General features: G+C 41.2%; 1 protein-coding gene across 1 annotated transcript in view; it reads left to right on the forward strand.

Annotated features, from left to right (window-relative positions):
• The first annotated feature begins 2,992 nt into the window (after positions 1-2,992).
• Positions 2,993-22,214, forward strand: part of DLGAP2 (DLG associated protein 2) — a 287,488-nt gene continuing 268,266 nt past the window's right edge. The window contains exons 1-3 of the mRNA XM_075557186.1: positions 2,993-3,019; positions 9,729-9,936; positions 10,028-10,093. Of these exons, the coding sequence (XP_075413301.1) occupies positions 2,993-3,019; positions 9,729-9,936; positions 10,028-10,093 (301 nt within the window). The remainder of the gene's footprint in view (positions 3,020-9,728; positions 9,937-10,027; positions 10,094-22,214) is intronic.

Here is a 22,214-nt window from a genome sequence, read left to right on the forward strand (position 1 = left end):
AGGTTCTAAGTATCTGCGTTTTTCTCAAAGTTACCCACGGGTAGGGTTGCAAGATTTAAGAAATACAAATATTGGACAAATAGTTGAATTTGATTTTCAGATGAACAATGAAATGTCCATAGGCTAGGCCAAATATTATTCATTGTTCTTCTGAAGAGCAACTTCACCTGTGCATCCTGTATTTTAGTTGGTAAACTAGCCTAAGGGCCCCTGGTGAAGATCCAGAAAGAACATGCTTAGTTTTAGTATGCTCCGTTTGATCCGTGAGACTTTTACCTCATACACTCAGAGGTAGGAGCTGCAGGTGCCAGGAGGGCCAGTTTCCTTACCATTGTAAAATGCCTTTCCCATGTCTTTGTCGATACCTACGATGGACCTGCCTTCAAGAACATTTTGGTGTAAAACCTTAAGTACACATGGGAGTGACAAGGATTTAGCAACTAATTCAGATGGAGCTAGATGTAAAAGTGAACTATATTTGAAATGTAGATAAGGTCACTAGTAAAGAGAATAATGTTTGAGCTTAGCAGCGAACAGATAAAATTTGCCTGAAGCATTCAGATATTTATCTTAGTGCCTTTGCCTCTTCTTCTGAATCTGGAAATGAGTACAGATTGTATTTAATGATAAGTAACTACCTCTGGAAGATGATTTGTCACTTATTTGAATGCATGGGTTCTGGTTACGTGTAAGTTGATAGGGCCCTCACGGCTAGAAAACAAGAGTTGGGGGGTGGAATCCACACAGGGTGCTGATCAGAATGCTGGTCCTCGACTGTCAGGGGGGTGCTCCACCCCTGTCTGAAGAGAGAACCATTGGCTATTCTCCGAAGTTGAGTGGGGGCTTCATTAGTGGATCTGAGTGTTTCTCGCACACTTATGGAAGTCACATTAACTATTCGTGAAAATTCTGCAGACTTAAGGGGCAACTTTTGCTGAGACTTTATCCTTGGTCCAAAAGAAAATTATGAGCATCTCTATTGCCTTCAAAGAAACGCCATTAGTAATCATTACAACAGTGGCTGAATGCAGGCTGGCGACACAGCTGTGAATGCAATGAAAGAGGAAGCTAACATTAAAACTAATCAAGGTCTTTGTCTTAACGGAGCAAAAATGAATTCTTAATTTAAGCAAGCTTCAAATCCTGCCATCAGGGAAACAGCTAAAATGTAGACTTGCGTGTGCTTTCTTGAAAATCAGACTTGCAACAAAAAGAATCTAGAAACTGGTAAGCTATCAGATCCCCAAACTTGGTCAATTACTTTTCACTAAACAGAATCCATTGAATATCTAGAAGAAAAGCAGCTTACATTTGTCAGATGTGGTACCTGGAACTGTGCGGGCCAAGTGCTCAGTCCATGTGATTATCACACCCTTCCATTAACTCATCGGCATAGTTGTTCTAGGTCATTTCTATCTCTCAGAAAGCTTCCATTCGGGTGCCTGGACATGGAGAAGCCCGGCTGTGCACTGAGCGTGTGGCGCTCTGACCCCCTGTCGGGTAGCCTTCGTCCCAACGAAAGCACAGTGCGGACACAAACCCTGTCCTTGGGTTCCCGCGCTACTTCTTGAAAACCCAAGAGATACACATTATGTATACAAAACCATGTGGTAGGCAGTCCAAGACAGATATTTTATGCATTTCCCAGTTTTTTCACAGAAAAATCTTTAGAGTTATCACCACCTCTTGTTCATGTTCACCATGCAAACGAGTAAAATGTAGAGCTCCTTGGAGAAGGAGGCAAAGATCTGTCCCAGAGGAGCAAGGGACCTGCTAAGACAGAACCATGCTCTAGCAGAGCCTTGCAGTCACAGTGAAGGATCTTCAGAAAGGCCTGAGAGACTTTTATGTGTGAAGATAGAGCGAGCTAAATTAGAAGACGTGAGAACTGTCAGAGGAGGTGAGGAGGGAAGAAACCACGGTAAGTGCCTTATATTGCTGTAGACGTTGATAAATGCTTGTATGAGCCAGCGTCAATGCCCTGGACATCAAAGAAAGACAATAGAACCACTAGTGGAACCGGTCCCCAGGGAAGACCCAGCAGTGCTGCTGAGCACAAGGTGGAAGCGATGGGTGTTTGGGGTAGGTTAGACAGATTTTGAAACCTTGATTGAACAGTCAAGACTTTGAATTCTGTTCTCATGGTGAGGAAAAGCATATACCAGATTGGAAAATAGTATACCGGTCATAAATGATGTGAATGTCTACTTCTGAAACCAAAGGGACTTAACCCTTTCTTTGTAGCCATGCATTCTCCCTAGGCATACTTCAGACGGCTTTTGCAAAGTACATCCCTTATAGGACTAGTGTTCTGCAGAAATATTTGGGGGACAGAAGTGCTGTTTCTATGGAACAGGGTTAAAGAAGGACACCCTAGCCACTTCCGCTTTTAATCCCTGTTTTGTACAACAACTCTGCTGTTGTTTCATATTCTAAGGTGCTGTATAAATATGATTTGAAAGGAAATCCAGCTACCAGACAGTGTCGCATGGAAATCGCTATTCCAAGGAGAACTATGGGAAAATCACTTAACCTCTGTGAGCTTTGGCCCATGGTGTCAAGTAGAAGACACTGCGTCTGCCCCCCATGTTCTGCCCAGTGAAACAGTGGAATAAACAGAACCAACAGATCCATAACAACACTCTACCAAGCAGGAAAAGCTACCAAAATTACAAGCACAGCAAATCAAAGCATATCATTTCATTTTATGTTTATGAAGTAATAATACTATTGTATTCTCTTAGCCATAGAAATCCAATGTTTTTTACTAGTAATTTCCTTTTTCATTTATAAACATAATTTGTTCCTTTTGCTTACTACTTTAAAGTCATGACTGTTTATTATTGCTGCTTCTACGTTAACATGATTTACAGACAACGTATATTTTGCCTAAAAGATGTAAAATGTACTTATATTTAAGAGTGTAAGATTGAAGCTGTGCATGGCCTCTGCTTCTTTTCTAAGCTGGGCAGTCACTCACGAGTCTTTAAGAATGAAGTCACTGGACGTAGCTCTCCAGGTAAGTTCTGAAGCACAAAGTAAAGAGGCTTGGGTTTCATTGGGAGCCCTGTGCTCATCAGCCATGTGTCCTGAGACCATCAAATACGAGACAGCAAATTCTTGCATAAATGCAGGGTGGTTAAAAATAACATGAGTAATGGAGGCATGAGAATTTCAAATATACATATAAATTATAAGATGTATAATTTTCTTTCACCACTTCTCCAAATTTATATGATTGCAGGAAACACAGTAAGTAGGTAGAAAAACACCCGGTGGCTTTGATGCAAAGCCTCACTTCCCAATATTAAGAAAAGCACCGTCATTTGACAATGGTAATTATCTGTAAGCTGTGTACAGTAAAAGAAAGAAGAAAACAAGGTGGATGTAACAGCATAGCAAATGCCTATGATCCAATAGAGACTGTGTGTGAAGGTTCATCCAGTACCCCTGGAAGGATTGTGTTTGATATACTTTGAGGATGAGAAGATTCGAGCTGATCAGCCTATTGACTCTCTCTCTTGTGTAACAGATCTCAGACGACAAACCAGGATTGTTCTCTTTCCATTGTTCATTGCTAGCCCACAGTCACAAACTTGAAAATACCTCCATCATCCTGCATCATCAGAATTAGACAAGACAGTTTAAATGATAATGGCGTCACCTGACTTCAATAAAAACAGCTACGGAAGGACAATTCTAGATGAGCTTTCAAAAACGCGTTCTTATGAGCTAGTAGTGAGTTGACTATGTGAGATTCATGTAGTAAAACCAAACCTTCTTCCAAATAGCTGTTCTAGTGTCAGTTAGGTAGCTCTGTGCAGCCTTGAGGGCCGTGCTTTCCACCAGACTCTGGTTTGAGTCAGACCCCCACCTCTCTCTGTGGGAGCCAGAGCTTCTCCACAGCTTCTCCCTCCCTCCCTCCACATATCCAATATCTCTAGCATCCTCAAATGAATGCAGTGATGCACTAATTAGCCAAAGTCTGCTTCGTTAAGTCAGTTAATCTCTGACATTAAATTGCTTATACATCTGTCTGCAAAGCACATGGCAAGCCTTGCAACAACTGCAAGCCCTCGCGGGTGCTGCCAGATGGTACCAGAGCCCCGCAGCAGTGCAGGAGCGCGGCTGGTGCTTGGTCACTCCGTGACAGCACAATGCAAGTCTCCTTCTTCAAACCATTTGTAAGACATGACAAGATAATAATAATTTATAAATTATCAAGGGTTCACGAGGGACGGCGGAGCGGGGAGGGAGGGGGGAAAATGAGGAGCTGGTACCAAATGCTCCAGTAGAAAGCAAATATTTTGAGACTAATGATGGCAACAAAGATACAAATGTGCTTGACACAATGGATGGAGGTATGGATTGTGATAAGAGTTGTATGAGCCCCCAATAAAATGATGAAGTTAAAAAAACACATTTGTGAACTATCGAGTCATAGTCATCCAGCAGCAACCCCCTTATGAGGTGTATCTTAAAGGTGTATACATAGAAAAGAAAGATGAAAAAAAAACCACTGAAAAAAATGGACCCCATGGAGTCCCTTCTGACCGCACAGACTGCCTGTGACTCGGGAACCGTGCTCCACTGGGATTTTTAACGGCTGCTCCCTGGGGGTTCCGTGGTCATGAGTTGGACCACGATCCACAAGGGAGACCCACGGCCTTTCTACTACCACAAACAGCTACAGTCTCGGAAACACCGGGCAGTTCGACGCTGTCCCTTCGGGTCTTCGTGAGCTGTCATTGACTCGATGGCAGTGAGTTTGGTTGGTTGTTCTTTCTCTTTAAGATTTCTAGGACTCTCTTCCAAAGTGCCTCGGAGTGCTTTGAACTCCAGTATACAAGTGTGTCGACTGTTTTCACCACCCAGGGACTCCTCTTTATAAATACAAAAAGTACAATTCTGTAGACTTTCAGGAGAATTTCACTTTTTCTTGGAAGTAAATCTACCTGGTGGGTGATCTAAATGGCCCAACTGTCATTCACCAGCCTACAATCAGGAATCTTATCTCTCTGCCTTGATAGTTTACCTGTTTTCCTTAGCAGTCCTGAGAGCTCCACCACAGAACATCAACCTAGGACCCACTCTCGATTACCCCCATCAGGGCCGGGGAGCATCAGCCATGATACAGAACGAAGCCTGGGTTCCAAAGCCAGGTGCCTGCGTGTCCTTGACAGCACACTTCACCTCTGTGAGCTCACTTTCCTCGGAGGAAAGTGAGAATAATAGCAGATCATTGGAATGTTGTTTATGAGGCTTGATTATAATAAAGCATCGTGTTGACTTCCTGCCTCCAGGGTGCTCTTCCAAAGCATTTGAGCTAAAACAATTCATGACACAAGTAAAGGCAGCAACAACACATTCCTATGGAATGAAAATAATGCTCTCTATTTATTAAGTGTTGTCGCATATTATCTCAGCTTCAAAAACCTCTGGACTCAGGGGAAACCAAAGGCTCACTTATCTGAAGTGTATAGGTGAATACAGGCATACTAGAAGAACTTCCCCCAAGTATATTTTTGGGGGTCAAAACAGTACTCTTTAGACCATACCAAAAAGTGTTTGATACTCCTCATATAGACTCTATTGTTACTGCTATATCTGTGAGCTCTGGTGGTGTAGTGGGCTACCCAATGGACTGCTAACCACAAGGTCAGCTGTTCAAATCCAATAGCCACTGCAAGGGAGAGAGGTGGGGCTTTCTTTTACAATAAAGATTTATAGTCTTATGAATATTTGAATTTGAATTCAAATTCCACACTTTCCTATCGGGTTGATATGTGTCAGAATTGACTTGATGGTATGGAGATATTTATGAGAGGCCCGTTGCATGCATAGAATTAGTTGTTGGCTCCTTGAAGAAGCATTACCACACAACTGTAAAAAGACCTAATTTCAATTCACCTCGGAGGGAGTTTACAGCATCATTGGGTCATACATTAGGAAGCACAGCCAATATTAATCTCCAGCATATAAGAAAAATAATTCATAAAGTGAATTCAGCCAGAAAATATTAAAAGTGAGCCATTTGAAGTAAGGAAAATCCCATCAAAAGTCATAGCAGTAAAAGACTGTGTTTCTCTACTGAAGACTAAAACTCATTAGATGCATTCAAATGTGTAAGTGGATGATTTCCAAAATTTCTCAGTCTAAGGCACATGTCTACTTTTTACTAAGAAAATGTGATGGAAACTGAACATGATGTCCGGCATTACGCTATTAATTTTACAGCACTGATTAATCTCACACATATAACTTGTACAGTTGCTGGCCTCTCCTGGCTGTGATATATTTCGTTTGGAGAGTGGAAAATAAAGAGGATACGTAAAGGAGGCTTACGTTCATCCAATTTCTAAATGTCTAACAGCATAGCTAACATGGCTAGTGTTCCACTACACCAGCCAAATTCTGCTTTTTAGATTAGGCTACTTGTCTTTCATAATATTAGTGGCACAAAACAATTTCTTTCTTTCATATGAGTTGGGCAGAAGAGATAAATCTATCAAGAATGAGCTCATGTATCTCCATAACCTTAGCTAGGGACAGATTCTAGACACACGAATACAGACCCTTATGAATAGAGTTTGGAAAGCATCTAAATCCTTTTTCTTTAATCCATATTCTTGTTGTAGAAAAGCTAAAGGATATAAAATAGTATACGATGATTATTTCTGAATCCTCTTCTTTTTCAATCTCATCTAATCAATTGTATTTCAATAAGCATTTACTCTGTATGGGGTAAAAAAGTGATACAGCTATTTGGGAATTGGCAATAGAGACACCAAATATTCTCATGTTTATTGAGATAGATGTAATTTGTGCCCTGTCAAGCAAAGAAGACAAACTTATGCTTCCATCCTTTATTCATTCAGATCATTCCAAAATATTTAATATTTACTTGAATATCCACTGCCTTGGATATTGAGTGAATAAGAAATAAAAAGGTTCAGACCGTATCCATATTCTTGAACAGCCTGGCTAAATATTTTGGATTATAAGTAGGAGTGCTATGTTGAATTTGCTACAGAAACAAAACCATAATAGTGTGTGTGTGTGTGTGTGTGTGTGTGTGTGTGTGTGTGTAAAGAGAGAGTTAAGAATACTGAAACTGAAAGGACCGTAGACTGCTAAAAGCACAGACTGATCTGTCTTGGAAGAAGTATTGTCAGAGTGCGCCTTAGGGGCAAGGAGGGTGACCAGTCCTTGAGAAGAACATTGCGTTTGGTGAAGTAGATGGGAAGAAAAAAAGAGGAAGACCTTTAGTAAGATGGATTGGCATAGTAGCTGCAATAATGGGTGCCCGCACAACAACTGTGCGGATGGTGCAGAACCGGGCAGGTTTTCGTTCTGCTGAACTTAGGACTGCTATGAGTGGGAACCAGCATATATAACCCAACAAACACAATGAGTGTGTGTGTCAATGTGTGTGTGTGTGTGTGTGTGTGTGTGTGTGTGTAATCTGAGAGAAAGAGAGAAATTTATATTAAGAAAACGTCTCAGCCAGTTGTAGAAGTGGGCAAGTCCTGTCCTCATCCGCACAGGCTGGTGGCAGCCTCAGGCCTATAGAACAAGAGTTCAATGAGTCAGACACAGGATCCAGATGCAGCAAAAGCAAGCAAGATTCTCCACAATATCTACTTTGATAGGATGGATATAGGAAATAGGCAATAGCCCTGGGGGAACCGCCTTAGGCATTGGGGCTGTGGCCTGATTACAGGGGTTGCACTCCACCCTCATCTTGCACCTGCTTGGCTGCTCCCTGAAGAGGCCCTCACGGAGTTCACACCATTATGTTAGGTAGGACACATCATGAGAGATTGCTGGGCATCAACTGCCAAACCCCCGAAAAGCCTGGCCCAGCCAACTTGACACAAAAGTCAACCACCACAGTAGGTATATGATGGAAAGACAAAATTTAGGCCAAAAATAAAAATATCTGGTTGGATACAGAAGAATTATACCCATTAATTGCACTGGTAAATACTCTGAATGAAGCTCTATCAATCAGGAGATCATTCAAACAATGATAGCTTTCAGTACCTTTAACCTGAAACCATATTGCGCTTCTATTTGAAAGGTTGTCTGAGTTAGGTCCTACAATATCTTGATCTGCCGAACTAGAAGCCCAGGTAAATTACAGCTGATCCTTTCTACCTATAAAATTTAAACACGGCTACCTAGCATCCTTGGGGTATTGATCTGAAAATTAGACAGTTCGCTCTTATAACGCTGTGTGTTTATTACCCTAAGCTTATGCTCCATGTGCAAGTACGACTTTTTCAAATTCTCTGTGTGACCCGCCTGCTTTCTTAGTGATCTTGGCATTTTTGTTAGCTGAGCCTTCACACTCCTCATTCTAACTCATCATTCGCATCCTTTCTGCTAAAAGCTTTCCTCTGTGTACATGTGTGTTTAAAGTAAGGAGAACAAAGGACATCTGAGATTAAGGATGTGAGCGGTTTTTGTTTTGTTTTGTTGGCTTATCCCTTTAATTCCATTCTAATACAACTAATGTAGACTCTGATTTCGAGTTAATAAAATTCACTGTAAGATGTCTCCATAGAAACCAACCAATAAAAGACAATATTTAATTAGAACTATTATTATATTTTAAAACAAATGAAAAAATCCAGTTTTAGTTTTATATTTTTCTTAATGTGGTCATTTGACTGGCCAGCTTTGAACAAGGAGTTTATGAGCAGAACAACACATCCTGAGGGTTCTGTTATTGGCAATGCCGAAATGTATATAATTTATCTAAGTATGCATTGTATAGTGACTAGAAGATGTTGTTAAGTGAAATCCTATTGTACATGTACACAAGATAAGAGCATCACTACTTTAGCATCTACTGTGCCATCATCAGATTTAATGAAACGTGTAGATCTCTGTTTTATGAACTAGGACACAAGTTTTTCTGAAAATGAATCTCTTTCAAATGAATATTTGGTTGATTATATTGACTACAAGAAGGGTCTAAATGTAGAATGTTACCTCAAAGCCTATTCTTAAATATTGGAAGCTTGCAAAGGTGTATAAAGAAAGACAGGATCTGGGTTGGAATATATAAGAAAACCTACAGTATATGTGCGCCACACTAACACGTGTATTAAACATGTTGGCCCAAACTCCGTATGTGCATACTCAGACTGCATCTCCACAGCCTCTAACTCGGCAGTAGAGTCGAGTGGAGACTTCTGTGAATTATGCCGTGTTCATAAAACGGCTCCACGTCAGAGCCGGAGAGTAAAGTTCTAAGTTTGGTGGACACATTGCAGAATTGAGAACCTGTAGACAAGTCCCCAGAGGCTAGCTGGATAAATTCCACAAATCTGGCCACTTTTTCACCATTTATTAAAGAGAGGGGCAGTGCTAAGTGACCTAAGGACTCTGACAGCCAAAGCACACCTATGTCATTCTAAAAAAGATGTGTCTGCTTTTATTTTATATGCAAATTGAACTGAAAATCTATGAAAGAAACCTACAGTGGTCTCTAGAAGACGGACAAAGAACTAAATTTTGGATAAATGTAACCTAATATGAACTAAGAATAAGGAGTAAGACTGTAACTGCAGGCTTTGAATATCAAACTGTTGTAAAATTTCTAGACAATAAAGTCTTTTTAATGGCCGTTGGAGTGCTCATATAGAATTCAACTAGCTGGAAATATCCAGGGGGAAATAATAGTGATACTCAATTTACAGAATTTTATTCTAATGCAGACAAAGTCTCATAAATTTGAAGCTACGCCCAAACATGAACCTAAGAGAACTTGGGACACGCTGTCTACACCCTACCTCAGCCCCAATGGGGTGGAGTCTTGGACCTGCAATGACAGGCTGATGGTCATTCCAGAGGTCTATCTGCACAAAATACCAGGCTCTGAGTACTTCTCTTTGAGGAAAAGGAAAGTGGTTCTCCTGTTTGAAAGTGCATGATGAACAATTTTGAAGATGTGCTTTGACTAACTGCAACTCACAGCAGAAAGATATTAAAGAGTCTCTTTGTTCTCTCTTTACAGAGGAAGAAGGCGGAGACCTGGCCCAGGCAGGCATCAGTTTTCCAGGGCCAGCAGACGAGGAACTAGGTAGAGTACAGAGACAGCGCCGGTTTGGGGGGACGATAGACTTAACCAGTCACACTCCAGGTTGGAGTGACAGTGTGGACATCCGGTAATTGGTGAACCTTCCCACCAAATGTTTTACACCAATGTTTGACTTTGTGGAGTGACCTAAAGAGAAACTAAGTAAGAGATGATCAATGTTTTTGTTCTTGTTGTCCCAGACTGTTTCGTCACAGGTCAGAACGTGATTCCTCCAGAGGACCATGCGCTAACGCTAATGGCCCACCTCCACAAATGTCAAATGACCCCTCTCTTTTTCTCCCTCGTGTCTTGTATAGACCATCTTAAGAAAACCCAAGGGTCCCGAAGCTCCTTCATTTGTCCTTTTCCCATATGACTCTGCGACTTGATATAAAACAGCTGATACTGAGCACAAATGGTGTGCTTTCTTCCAAGGGAACTTCGAATTTCTGTCATCTTGTATTATCCCTAATGCTAGTGAAAATCATGGGGAATTTTATTTTGTTGCTGCCCCGGATAAAGCCAGGGCCATATGTGGCCGTTAGTCATTCACATGCAGTTATACTTACTGAAAAGGGGGCTACTGTTCTTGTTAGAGATGTGAACTGTTGAACAAATGCAAAGTCAAATGGTTGAATAAAATCAAGGCCAAACTGTCACCAAGAAACAGAAAGCCTCTCCGTGACTCAGGGTTCTTTCTCTGCGAGCACACATTGTGATCCACTAGCCCATAGGATGAGGAGCCTCCTGCTCCGGCTGCGGAGACAATTGAAGCTTCAATTTGACTTAAGTGTCCATGGTGTCCAAGCGACTTAGGACCTTTTGCCAAGGAGCCCTTTGCCTGCTTGCTCAAGTTCAAGGAAACTGCTTTACAGACAGCTGTGTCTTCTGGAAAAGTCTGACTCAAAGAGTTTGACTTTCCATTTAAAAGCAGGAAACCCGGTACGGGGTCAACTATGACATTGTACCATCCAGTGCTGATGTGTCTAAGCTTATTTCTTGCTTGTTATTCTCATGAAGCCTTTCATCAAATGGAAGTGTAAAATTATTTTTTTAATTTCTCATTATGAGGCAATAGTGACCTTTTGTATTTGAATAATTATACATAACATTATTTTGCCCTCTTGATAAAACTCTATCATTACAAATATTCACTACCAACCCCATCTAAAGAGGTTTCTCAATGAATATGTCACCGTTAACTTTGTTTCATTGAGACGTCAGCCATGTCTCCCCTGCATTTTGTGCTGTTTCTGGAAAAATGTCAGGATCTGAATTGTAATTGTAATGGCAGATCCTCTTTGTACCAATGTTTTTTTAAGAATTAGTTGAAAATGACAAAGTAAGTAAGAAATATGTATCTTCAGCCAATGCTTTGGGTCAGGAGCATGAGGTGCCCCACAGTTCCACGTGAAGGGTCTCTTAGAAATGTCCGCAGGAGAGTGAGCATCCTCAGAGGCCGCCCCGAGACACCGATATTTTTCTGTGACCATCCAGTGTGCGCACACTTGCCATCCCATGTGGGGGCAAGGCCTCACTGCCTCGTTTTGCTGCAAAGCTCGGCTGTGGGCCATGGTGTTGCGGATGATCAGCGAGGCTGGCTGGCATCAGTGTCCAATCATTCTACTGAGTTGGGCCTTACTTCTGAGAAGGTATCAATATGACATATTCAATCCCTATTCTATAAGGACCGGTGATAATCACTTAATTTCTCAGAATTTCTCTTTTCCTAAGCCTTATCAAAAATACTTGCGTAAATGAAGCTCATGATTTTCTGGACTGTTGGACTTAAATGCCTAGTCTTGTAAAAATGGACATCCTTCCAGAGCAAGTAAACAGAAAGTTATTGAAAACTTGCCAGCATTTGACAGCGTAGCATTTCTATTTATTTATTTATTTATCTATTTATATAACTTGCTCTAGAGTAGCATTTTTAATAACTATAATATAGGAGGCTAAATTAAAAAGTATTGCTTTAAAGTCATTCTCAGAAACCAAACTCACAGGCATCGAGTCAATGCCAATACATGGCGACCTGGCAGGACAGAGTAGGAGTTCCCGAGACTGTCATTCTTGACAGGAGAGCAAGCCCATCTTTCTCCCGTGCAATGGCTGGTGGTCTCGAATTGCTGCCCTGTGGCTCACAGCCCAGCGCACGGGATCAGCACTAAAGCACCTGGGCTCCACTCCATTGTTGTCTTCGAGCCACAGCCAAGGTGCAGTGTAGTCATAGAACTCTTCACCAACACGATATTAACATACAAAGCGATTGTTTCTTGACATATCCTCACTCTAGGTCTATACACTTCTGAGGATAGTGTTTCCACCTCACGAACCCTTCCCTTAAAATTTCAATTCACATTATATCACCATGCCAGTTTTGACATCCTTAAGAAACTCCAATCATGCTCTTTGTAAATGTTCTTTGAGTTTGGGGAGCAAAAAAGGTGGGTGATATCAGGACAGTGGAGTAGATGAGGTCAGGTTTCCTAAGTCTCCTCTGACAGCTCTTGTTACCTTTAAAGAATCAGCAGATGCATTGTCACGGTGGAAATGGCGTGACATAGCATGACTTTCCTGGCCTTTTTCCTCACCAATCCAATGTTCAGTTTTCTTGAAATATCTTAACAATAAGCCCCTATCATTATGTCCTTCGAGTAAATGCCTCAAGATTGGCCCTTTGAGATCCCAAGGAAAGTTATCGGAACCCCTGAGATGACCTGTCCGCCTTGAGTTTCGTGGGCCCTGGGAACCCAGGGGAAGGCACTCTCTGGCCTGAGCCTTTTGATACAGGTTCTTGAATGCGACCACGAGCTGTGTCTTTCTGGGAGAACATGTCTGAAGCTGCCCACCGCGCACAGCCATGTTGAAGCACGCTGCATTTGGAACAAGTCCGGGCACGTATCAGCTACAGTCCCAGGAGCTGTTCTTTTTGACTTCTCCCCTTAGTCAGTCTCATTCTGATAAGTTGTAAGGGAATAAAATTCACACGAAAAAGTTTTTATTTATTCTGTCTTGCTCATCTTTATATGATATCTCTTTCATTATCCTTTTTCCAAGTATAAACAGAATCACAGGGCTTAAGAGCTAAAAATCATCTTTCCATTGGGTCCTTTCCAGCTCCGAGCAACCATATAGGAGAGATGAGACCTGATTTCGGAGACTGTGACCCTTTCATGGAGCAGACAGGGCCATCTTTCTCTCCTTGGAATGGCTGCTGGGCTGGTGGTGAGCTGCCCGATGCCTAACCCACTGGTAACCCAGTGTTACCAGCTCCTAAGAGTCACCTAAGAAACCAAAACCAAACCCACCACTAATGAGTTGACTCCGACTCATAGCAACCCCATACAGTGTTCAAGAGAAGGAACACAACTTTGGGCTAGACCATCAGCATTATCACTATAATGATCTATATCAATATAATGAACTAAAATGCATATAATTTAGCATTATTTTTGTATGTGTGTGAGAAGCAAAGAACAAATACACTTAATAACTATTCATGCAAATAGATGAAAAGTCTCTCAAATTGATTGAGATAGTATATTTTCTGAATTAATGTTTAAACTAGAACATAGTATTTAATTCGGTGCTTTTATATCATTAAATTTAAAACAATTAATTAAATATGAATGATGACGCTCTATACAACTATCTTATGTTAATACTGAGTTTATATTTAAAAGGCCACAAAACCTAGGCATCAATCTGGATATTTCCATTAAAACTTTTATGACCTTTCACAAGTCTATAAGGTTTTGTTTATTCATCTGTGCAATTATAGACAATAATTTTATCTACCTTATGGACTGACATGGTAATTATATAAAATAATAAAAATAACATAATAAGTCATGTGAACAACAAACTTTGTTGTTCATAGATAAAAACAGAAAGTTTGGTGGTGCTGTGGGTTAGGTACTGGGCTGCTACCTACAAGGTTACAGGTTCAAACTCGCTGCCTGTCCTGTGGGGAAGGGATGAGGCTGTCTGCTCCAATGAAAATTTACCGTATCAAATCTTGTACAGGGTTGCTATGAGTTGGAACCAACTCGATGGAAATGGTTGGTAGGTAGATTCACAACCACAACGTTTGTATGTTTCTTCAATTTTAACCAACTATTTAAATATTATTTCATTAATGAAGACATGCCAAGTTTATGGTAAGCAGCACCTGGATAAAACAAGCCTGCAGTTTCAGTGAGTGTCTTAGGAATTTCAAAAAAGATCTCACGAATTAGTCAAGTCTTAGCTGGGCCTTGAATAACAAGTCAAATATTCAGGGATGGAGAAATGAAAAGGAACCTGGATGGCTTAACTGTGTTCGCTCAGGACACCCAGCAGCCCCACGGAAGAAAGCCCTAGCGTTCTACTCCTGTAGACAACGCAGATACGCAGAATTCTGCTCTGTGCCACAGGTGCCCTGAGTTTCGAATGCAACTATCCCAGGGCTAAATAACAGCAGCAACAACAACACGTGAAGACAGGGTCTAATGTGTTAAGAAGAACGACAAGCACAACATCCTGAGGCACGGTGGAGAGCCTGCTGAGGACAGATGCAGGATGCTGCACAGAGTGAAATAAGAGAGTAAGAGGAAGTGTGGGATGGTAAGCTTATCCCAAGTCCTGCTTCGGTTCCAAGATTAGTTCCCACTTGTCACGTGCTCACATCAGCTGATTCTTGGGAGGCAGGGACCGGGCATGGAAGGGTGGCACTGGTGCCACGATGCAGGCAGGGAAGGAAGCTACGTACCAAGTTGTCAGCACAGTCTGTGAGGTGGCAAGAGCTTGGCCTGCACTGTGAAGGGAAGGGAAAGAACCGCTGGATTTAGAGGCGTCGGAAAGAAAGAAATGAACGGGAACTATCTGATTCTACGGAGCTCTCAAAGACGTCTACTAGATTTTCCATTTGAACTGTGATAAGCAGAGGAGGACTGGGGTAGAGAGAAGAGGATTCCAAATTAACTATGACATGATTCAGAAGATAGGGAAATCTCCAACTGCAAATTTCCAATAAATTATTCTTATAGGAATGGATTTCAAAAAAGAATTCAGTCAAGAAAATGATCATTATGATTCCAAAGATATTTGATAGCGCATTCAGTGACGTGCTGCATCTCAGCCCTGGGTTGACCTTAGCTAGTTTCACTCAGAGGGAGTGCTGCCTGGTCTCCAGGCCTAAACATTCTGGTTTTGTCCAGCTGAGGTGGAGCTTGGGTCCTGTTATCTTTAAAAGTTCCTTATGTGAGTCTAATGTGTAGCTACTGCTGAGAACACTGATATGGAGAATTTAAAAGTATAATCTATAGAAAAGCCAAGAAAATAAATTTTAAAATAAAGAAATACCTGAAGCAAAAGAAAAGGAAAAATAGAGAAAAAGTTGAATGTGTATGAGTTTCAAAAATGTTCATGGAAGAAATTGCATTAAGAGTCAAACCCCTCCTCCCGCAGACCCAGGAGTCAGATCCCCTCCTCCCCCAGACCCTGGAGTCAGACCCCTCCTCCCCCAGACCCTAGAGTCAGACCCCTCCTCCCCTAGACTCAGGAGTCAAACCCCTCCTCCCCCAGACCCAGGAGTCAGATACCACCACCACCCCCAGACGCAGGAGCCAGGCCCCAGTTGCCTGCTCCCTCAACCCCAGGAGCCCAGGATTTCAGAACTCCATTCCCTCTTGTCAGGCCCTGGGCCCTTCCTCCCTCAGACCCAGGGATTCAGGTCCTCTTCCATCAGGATCCATGAATTAGGCCCCAAAACCTTCCTCCCGCAGAGCCAGAATCCTGGGTCTCAATCACGTAACCTGCTGGGGTGACTCATTTTGCCCCCTATCAAATAAACAAGGGGGGCCAAGGTACTGGAGGGGGCTCTGGCACCAAGCCAGGCAGGTCTGAGCCAGCCCTCTCACATTCCAGAAATCTGCCCAGCCCTATTCCCCCTCACCACCCCTACACACCCAGCCCGCCTCAGGCCAGGCCTAGCTGCAGCTCACACCCAGGTCTCCCACTTTGAGGGAGGTGAGAGACCAGGGCCTGAGAGATATGGAGACTGAGAGAGACAGGGAGAGAGAGATTCAGGGAGGGTGAGGACCTGGGGGTGGGATAGACCTTGACCCAGCACTAGAAAAAAAAGAAATGGCAATAAATGATAATGGAACTTTTGCATACATTTTTGGAATCCCCCTAGTAAGACCCCTGGTGGTGGATTGATGATGTGTTGGTCTGCTAGCCACAAAGTCAGCAGTTCAAAACCACCATCAGCTCAGCGTGAAAAAAAAAGGAAATTCTCCTCCTGTAGATGGATAGTCTTTGAAACTCATAGAGTGGATGTGAGTAGGCATTGACTCGATGGGAGTGAGTTTGGTTTGGGAATATATTTAATCTTAAGCAAATGCTGAATCTGTAGAAATTGGTTTTTTTTTCTACATATCGTTTCCCAATTTCTGCATATCTATATTGGGGATATTGAACTAGATAATTTTTTAAGAACTCTCAAATCTCTAATAATTCTACTGGGTCAAATTAATGTTAAAAGTGCTTTATGGCGATCTTTCTGCTATTATAGGGAAATGAATAATTACTATTCCAAAACATTCTGGAACATTTTCTAGCTTAGTACAGGTTAGAGTCATAAAGCAATGTGTCTGGCCCTATGCAAATGTAAGTCGTGCTTTTTTCAAACTGGGCCCACTCTCTAAAGCTCCAAGAAAAGATGAGTGGCATTTCTTGAGAGAGAAAAAAATCTGTGATTTCTTTAGTGAGGAATAAATTAGGAAAGTCATCTTTTTAAAAATGAGGGTATCATATCTCATACCCATACAATTATCCATTACGTTTTAAGGGCATGCGAATTCTCTGAAGTATGTCTAATATAATGCATGAAAAGTCATTTTAAGATGACTAAAATGGCTAGGGAGTATAGGAAGATAAAAAGCTTTCTATAAAATTAATCGAAAGGCAGTGATAAAGTGGATTAATGTAACACATTCAAAATGACTATAAAAGAAGAGAAAATACCACTTTTTTGAGAAGAAATGTATTTTAGGAAAGACCTCCAGACACACTAACTTAAATTGCTTTGTTAGAAATTGTTTTGTAATGTTGGCTCATTATAGAAGATGATATTTCTAACATTGGCACTTCCTAATTCTTATGTATTTTATGTTTAAAAGAGCAGTAAAGTGATGGTGATTTATTAAAATCCTTTAAATCTGTCATATTTGCTCAAAATTTTACTGTAAGTGAATCATGAATTATTTAATTTTAAAAAGACATATTAAATAATCAAATATGAAGCATATACTATAAATGAGGCACTACACTGAAAGATACTTAAAGATTTATAGTAGTATAACTCGATGGTTCCTGACCACCATGACCTGACCAGGAACAAATAGAAGGTTCCAGATAGAAAAATATAGAACTGAATGGACCAGCAGAGACTGGAGGAACCTCTGAGATTAGAGTCCTAAGATTCTCATTGAACTTGAAGCTGATGTGATTCCTACAGGAGTCATAACTACTGCAGCAGGTTTTCCAAATGCGGTAAGTTCTTTGATTTCTCGACTGCTACTTCTAAGGGCATTGTTTGTGACAACAGAGAAAATGAAATCCTTGACATCTCAGAATTTTATCCAGTATTATATTATAGCAGTTTTATTTTTCATTTTTATACAAATAAATGAATATATTTTCATGCTACTAATATTGTTGTTGTTGGGTGCTATTGAGTCAGCTCCGTCCCATAGAGACCCTATGCATAACAGAAGGAAACACTACCTGGTCCTCCCCCCTCCTCACAATTGTTCACAATGCCCAAGCCCACTGATGCGGCCACGAGTTGAATCCCTGTCATTGAGGGCCTTCCTCTCTTTCACTGCCCTTCCACAGAACATGATGTCCTTCTCCAGGGACTGGTCTCTCCTGACAATATGTCCAAAATACGTAAGATGAAGTCTTTCTATTTTTGTTTTTAAGAAACACTGGCTTTGGCTCTTCCACTAAGTTTGGTTTGTCCTTTCAGCATTCCATGGTAGTTTCAACAGTCTTCTTTAGCATCATAATTCAAATACGAATGCTGCTAATTGTGTTTGTGAAAATTAGATATTGAATATCTGGACATCTAAATTTTCAGAATACATGCTTTAACTCCTCTCTTTAGCATCCTTTATAAAATTTGCACAATTTGCTGAGTTAACGCCCTTTCTCAAGTATTAAGTCTTTATTGATTTATTCATGTATCCATGTGTATATGTCTTCATTCATTCAACCAACAATTATTGAGAATTTTCCTCTCCAAAGGCCATAGCAATGTAAATGATATGTAAGCTACCATATTTAGCAAGCTCAGTGTAGTGAAAGAAATATCAAGGAAAAATAAAACAAACCAACAAATAAACTCGTATATATATGATAATAAGATAAAAGTAATTCAGTGCAGGTGGAAAGGCACTAACAATATTTTCTGGGGAGGGGAAGAAGCTTACAGTAAAATTAGAGTCAAGTAAGGAAACAATAAAAGACTGTGGTAAGGTCACATAAACAAAGGCTCACAAGAAATATCTGGAGGTGGAGAAAAAAGATATGGTCATTCCTGGCCACCAGAACCAAACGGAGCCAGAGAGGGAGGCCTGTGAGGGTCTGGCACACTTCTGGATCAGGTGTGCTGGGTGTGATAGCAATGAGTGCCAAAAGGCCAAGAGCACATTTGGTAAAGGGTTACATGTGCAATACTTTGCTCCTAAATGCTACTTTGACTTGGGAATCTTGATAGCAGCTTTCAGTACACAAATCATTTCAGTGCTTAAACTTGGAATATATATATATTTGTGTGTGTGTGTATATATATATATATATGTATGTATGTATATATATATATATATATATATATATATATATATAGAGTAAATCCTAAACTCTGCCTGTGATTACAATCCTATCTGCAAATGTGTCTTGTCTTTGATATATCAATAAGGCAGGCTTAGTATAGAATGTGCTTTGAGCCAATGTCTTCTGAGAGTAAACAAACAAGCAAGAAGAACAGACATGGTGTGGAAGGACAGCCAGCCACATGAAGGTTGTCCAGGAAAAGAAGCTCAGAAGAGACGAGGCCCTTTGTCCAGAGCTGATGGAGACAGCAAGCCTTTCCCTAGAGCCAGCAAAGAAAAGTAAAACAGTTTGCAACCCTCAATGCACTTAAAAAACTAATAGGGAAAGGTAATTTTAAATATAAAAGTCACATCAGCTTTCTGGAAGATACAGGAATAAAGCATTGCAACAGAGGTAAAAGCTAAGTGCTCTGAGTGCAGAAGGAATCATCAACATCTTTAATTGTCAGCGTTTAGAATATTCTGGTGAAAAGGTGGTAACTCAATTAGATCATAAAGGGGAAATCAGAATTAATGAGGCTATTTGAGAAATTCTACTGGTTTCTAACCAGTTTCTCAACCTCAGAAATTTGGGCAGGATAATCCTTTTCGAGGGAGCAAAGGCCTGCCCTTTACTTAGCAACATCAGTAGATTCTGCCCACTAGATGCCAGAAGCATAGCCTTTCACCTCGTCCAAGAGATTTCTCCAGATGTTGACAAATGTCCCCTGTAGGGCAGAATTTTGCTCCCATAAAAGCCAATGTTCTCTATTCTAGGCAAGAACTCCACTAGAATTTTAAGGTTTTAATTTACATAAAAAGTTCCTGGGTGGTGTATGCGGTTGGGTCTAGGACTGCTCGCAGGAGGATTGAGGGTTCAGCCCCACTCAGAGGTACTTTAGAGATAAGGCCTGCAGCTTGTTTCCAAACGTCACAGTCTTGACCCCCCAATAGGATACAGTGCAACTTGACACGCGTGAGTTGCCGTGAGTTAAAATCAACAACAATAATTTATATAATGCCAAAAGAGAAAGATAACACAATTTTCTATTTCAGCCTAGAAATCCAAGTTCAAAGCATCATAAAGTTTCAAGCACTTAACAAAAAGTAGCTGTAAGACTCCATAAGGAGAATGGGACCTACGAATATGCTTCACAGAAAATAATTCTATGTATGTATTTGCCTATGTTGCAAGTATATACATGGATATAGTAGAGCACACAGTGAGGAATGTTATGAACACTTCTTTTTTTTCTTTCTATTTAAATCATTTTATTGGGGCTCATACAACTCATCACAATCCATACATACATCAATTGTGTAAAGCACACACACATTCCTTGCCCTCATCATTTTCAAAATTTGCCTTCCACTTGGGTTCCTGGAATCATCTCCTCATTTTCCTTTTGTCCCTCCCCAACCCTCCCCTCTCCCACCTCCCTCATGAACCCTTAATAATTTATAAATTATTATTTTATCGGATCTTACACTGCCCGAAATCTACCTTCACCCACTTTCCTGTTGCCCATCCCTCAGAGAGGAGGTTATATGTAGATCACCGAGATCGGTTCCCCCTTTCTACCTGCCCTTCCCTCCTGGTATCACCACTGTCACCCCATAACAGAACCCCTTAAAGAAAGACTCACTGGGTTAGGGGTTCCCTAATCTCAGCGAATACCAAAGTAAATTGGCATAACAAAACCCACAGAGGCAATACTCCTGCTTTGGTGAGTGCTACTGGAAGCTTTAAAAGCTTGCAAGGCAGCATCTAAGGTGAAGCTATTGGTCCCTCTTTGTCTTTTGCAAAGAAGAATGGAGAAAATTTAAGATGAATGCAAACAATAAATCCCGAGGATGAAGGGATCCTGTGAATGTGTGCCTCCATGGCCCTGAGACCAGACTGAGATCGCGCCCAGATAGCCACCTCTCTAAAAGGGACAGCACCGCAAGATTCTGGATAGGGGGTATGAAACTAAGTGCGAAAGACATGATCACTGATTATACACAGATTGGTGAAACCCCATAGACTCTGGTCTTTAATCGGCCTTCACACTTGGGACTAAGCTTCCCCAAAAATGGCTCCGTTTTTAGGTGAACAATATATGGGTATATAAGGTAAAAAAAATAGCATGAAGGAAGTATGGACTCCTTAGAATAAGCAACCATTTGGAATCAAAAGGGCAGCTTTTCCCATGGGAAAAGTTGACAGGCAGGAAGGTTAGGAAACGAGGAATGAAAGTGGAAATTCAGGGGAGCAGAAGCAGAACAATAAGTGATGGCAGTCAACGATGAAGGGTGTGTGTATTGTCGAGTGGAAAACTCGTTTGCGCCATGAATTCTCACCCATTCACAATACAAATAGATTTAATTGCCACCAAGAAACCCCTATTTAAAAAATAATAACTCCCCTTTAATTGCACTATAAGTGGGATTAATGGCAAAACACAATTCATTTTGGCAAAGAGGTTGTTTTAAGGTTCATCAAAGTTAGGCTTTGAATCTAAAGGAAGCTGTGTGGTTGGTCTAATAGCAGGAGATTAAGTGACTGTCACACCAGGGAAAGAAAACAACTGATTTCCAGAGGCTGTGTAGCCCTCCCTCTTCTCCCCACACCCCCACTCCTCCAACATACACACACACACACACACACACACATTCACTGCAGGGACTGTTCTACTGGGGTAGCAGACAGGTAGAACAAGCGTCTCATCAGACTCTACCTAAGGAGTAGATTTCCTGCTCGGCGGCCCACCATCTAGATATGCCTGTGCCTCTGATAAGATATACTTGCATAGCAGGGTTCAAAATGACTGCAAGACAGCCACAGCATATTCCTAAATGTTTTGCCCAAGACTGGATGCATGGAAGTCAGCTTCCCTTATGCAGCATGCCTTGGCAGCCCCAGTTTCTGTTCAGCCTAAGGTTAACACCTCCCCAAGGTTCATTTGCTTAAAGGAAACCAGATATGGAGACGTCCAATATATGTAAGAAACCCGAGTAACACAACAGTTAAGGGCCCTGCTGCTAACCAAAAAAGTAGGTGGTTCAAATCCACCCATTGACTCGATAGGAGAAAAACCTGGTAAAAGCTAGAGCCTAGCAAGGTCCATGGGCAAGAGTCAAAAATAAACTCGATAGCACCCGAGGCACACATGTATATGTATGTAAACCCATGAACATTTGAATGATACTAGAGTGAACTTTTCATTTCATCACATTTAAACCTACTCCTTATTAAATGATGCTTCTGGGTAATGGAGTGG

This window comes from Tenrec ecaudatus, chromosome 8 (genome assembly GCF_050624435.1).
Source record: "Tenrec ecaudatus isolate mTenEca1 chromosome 8, mTenEca1.hap1, whole genome shotgun sequence".
NCBI classification, from domain to species: Eukaryota; Metazoa; Chordata; class Mammalia; order Afrosoricida; family Tenrecidae; genus Tenrec; species Tenrec ecaudatus.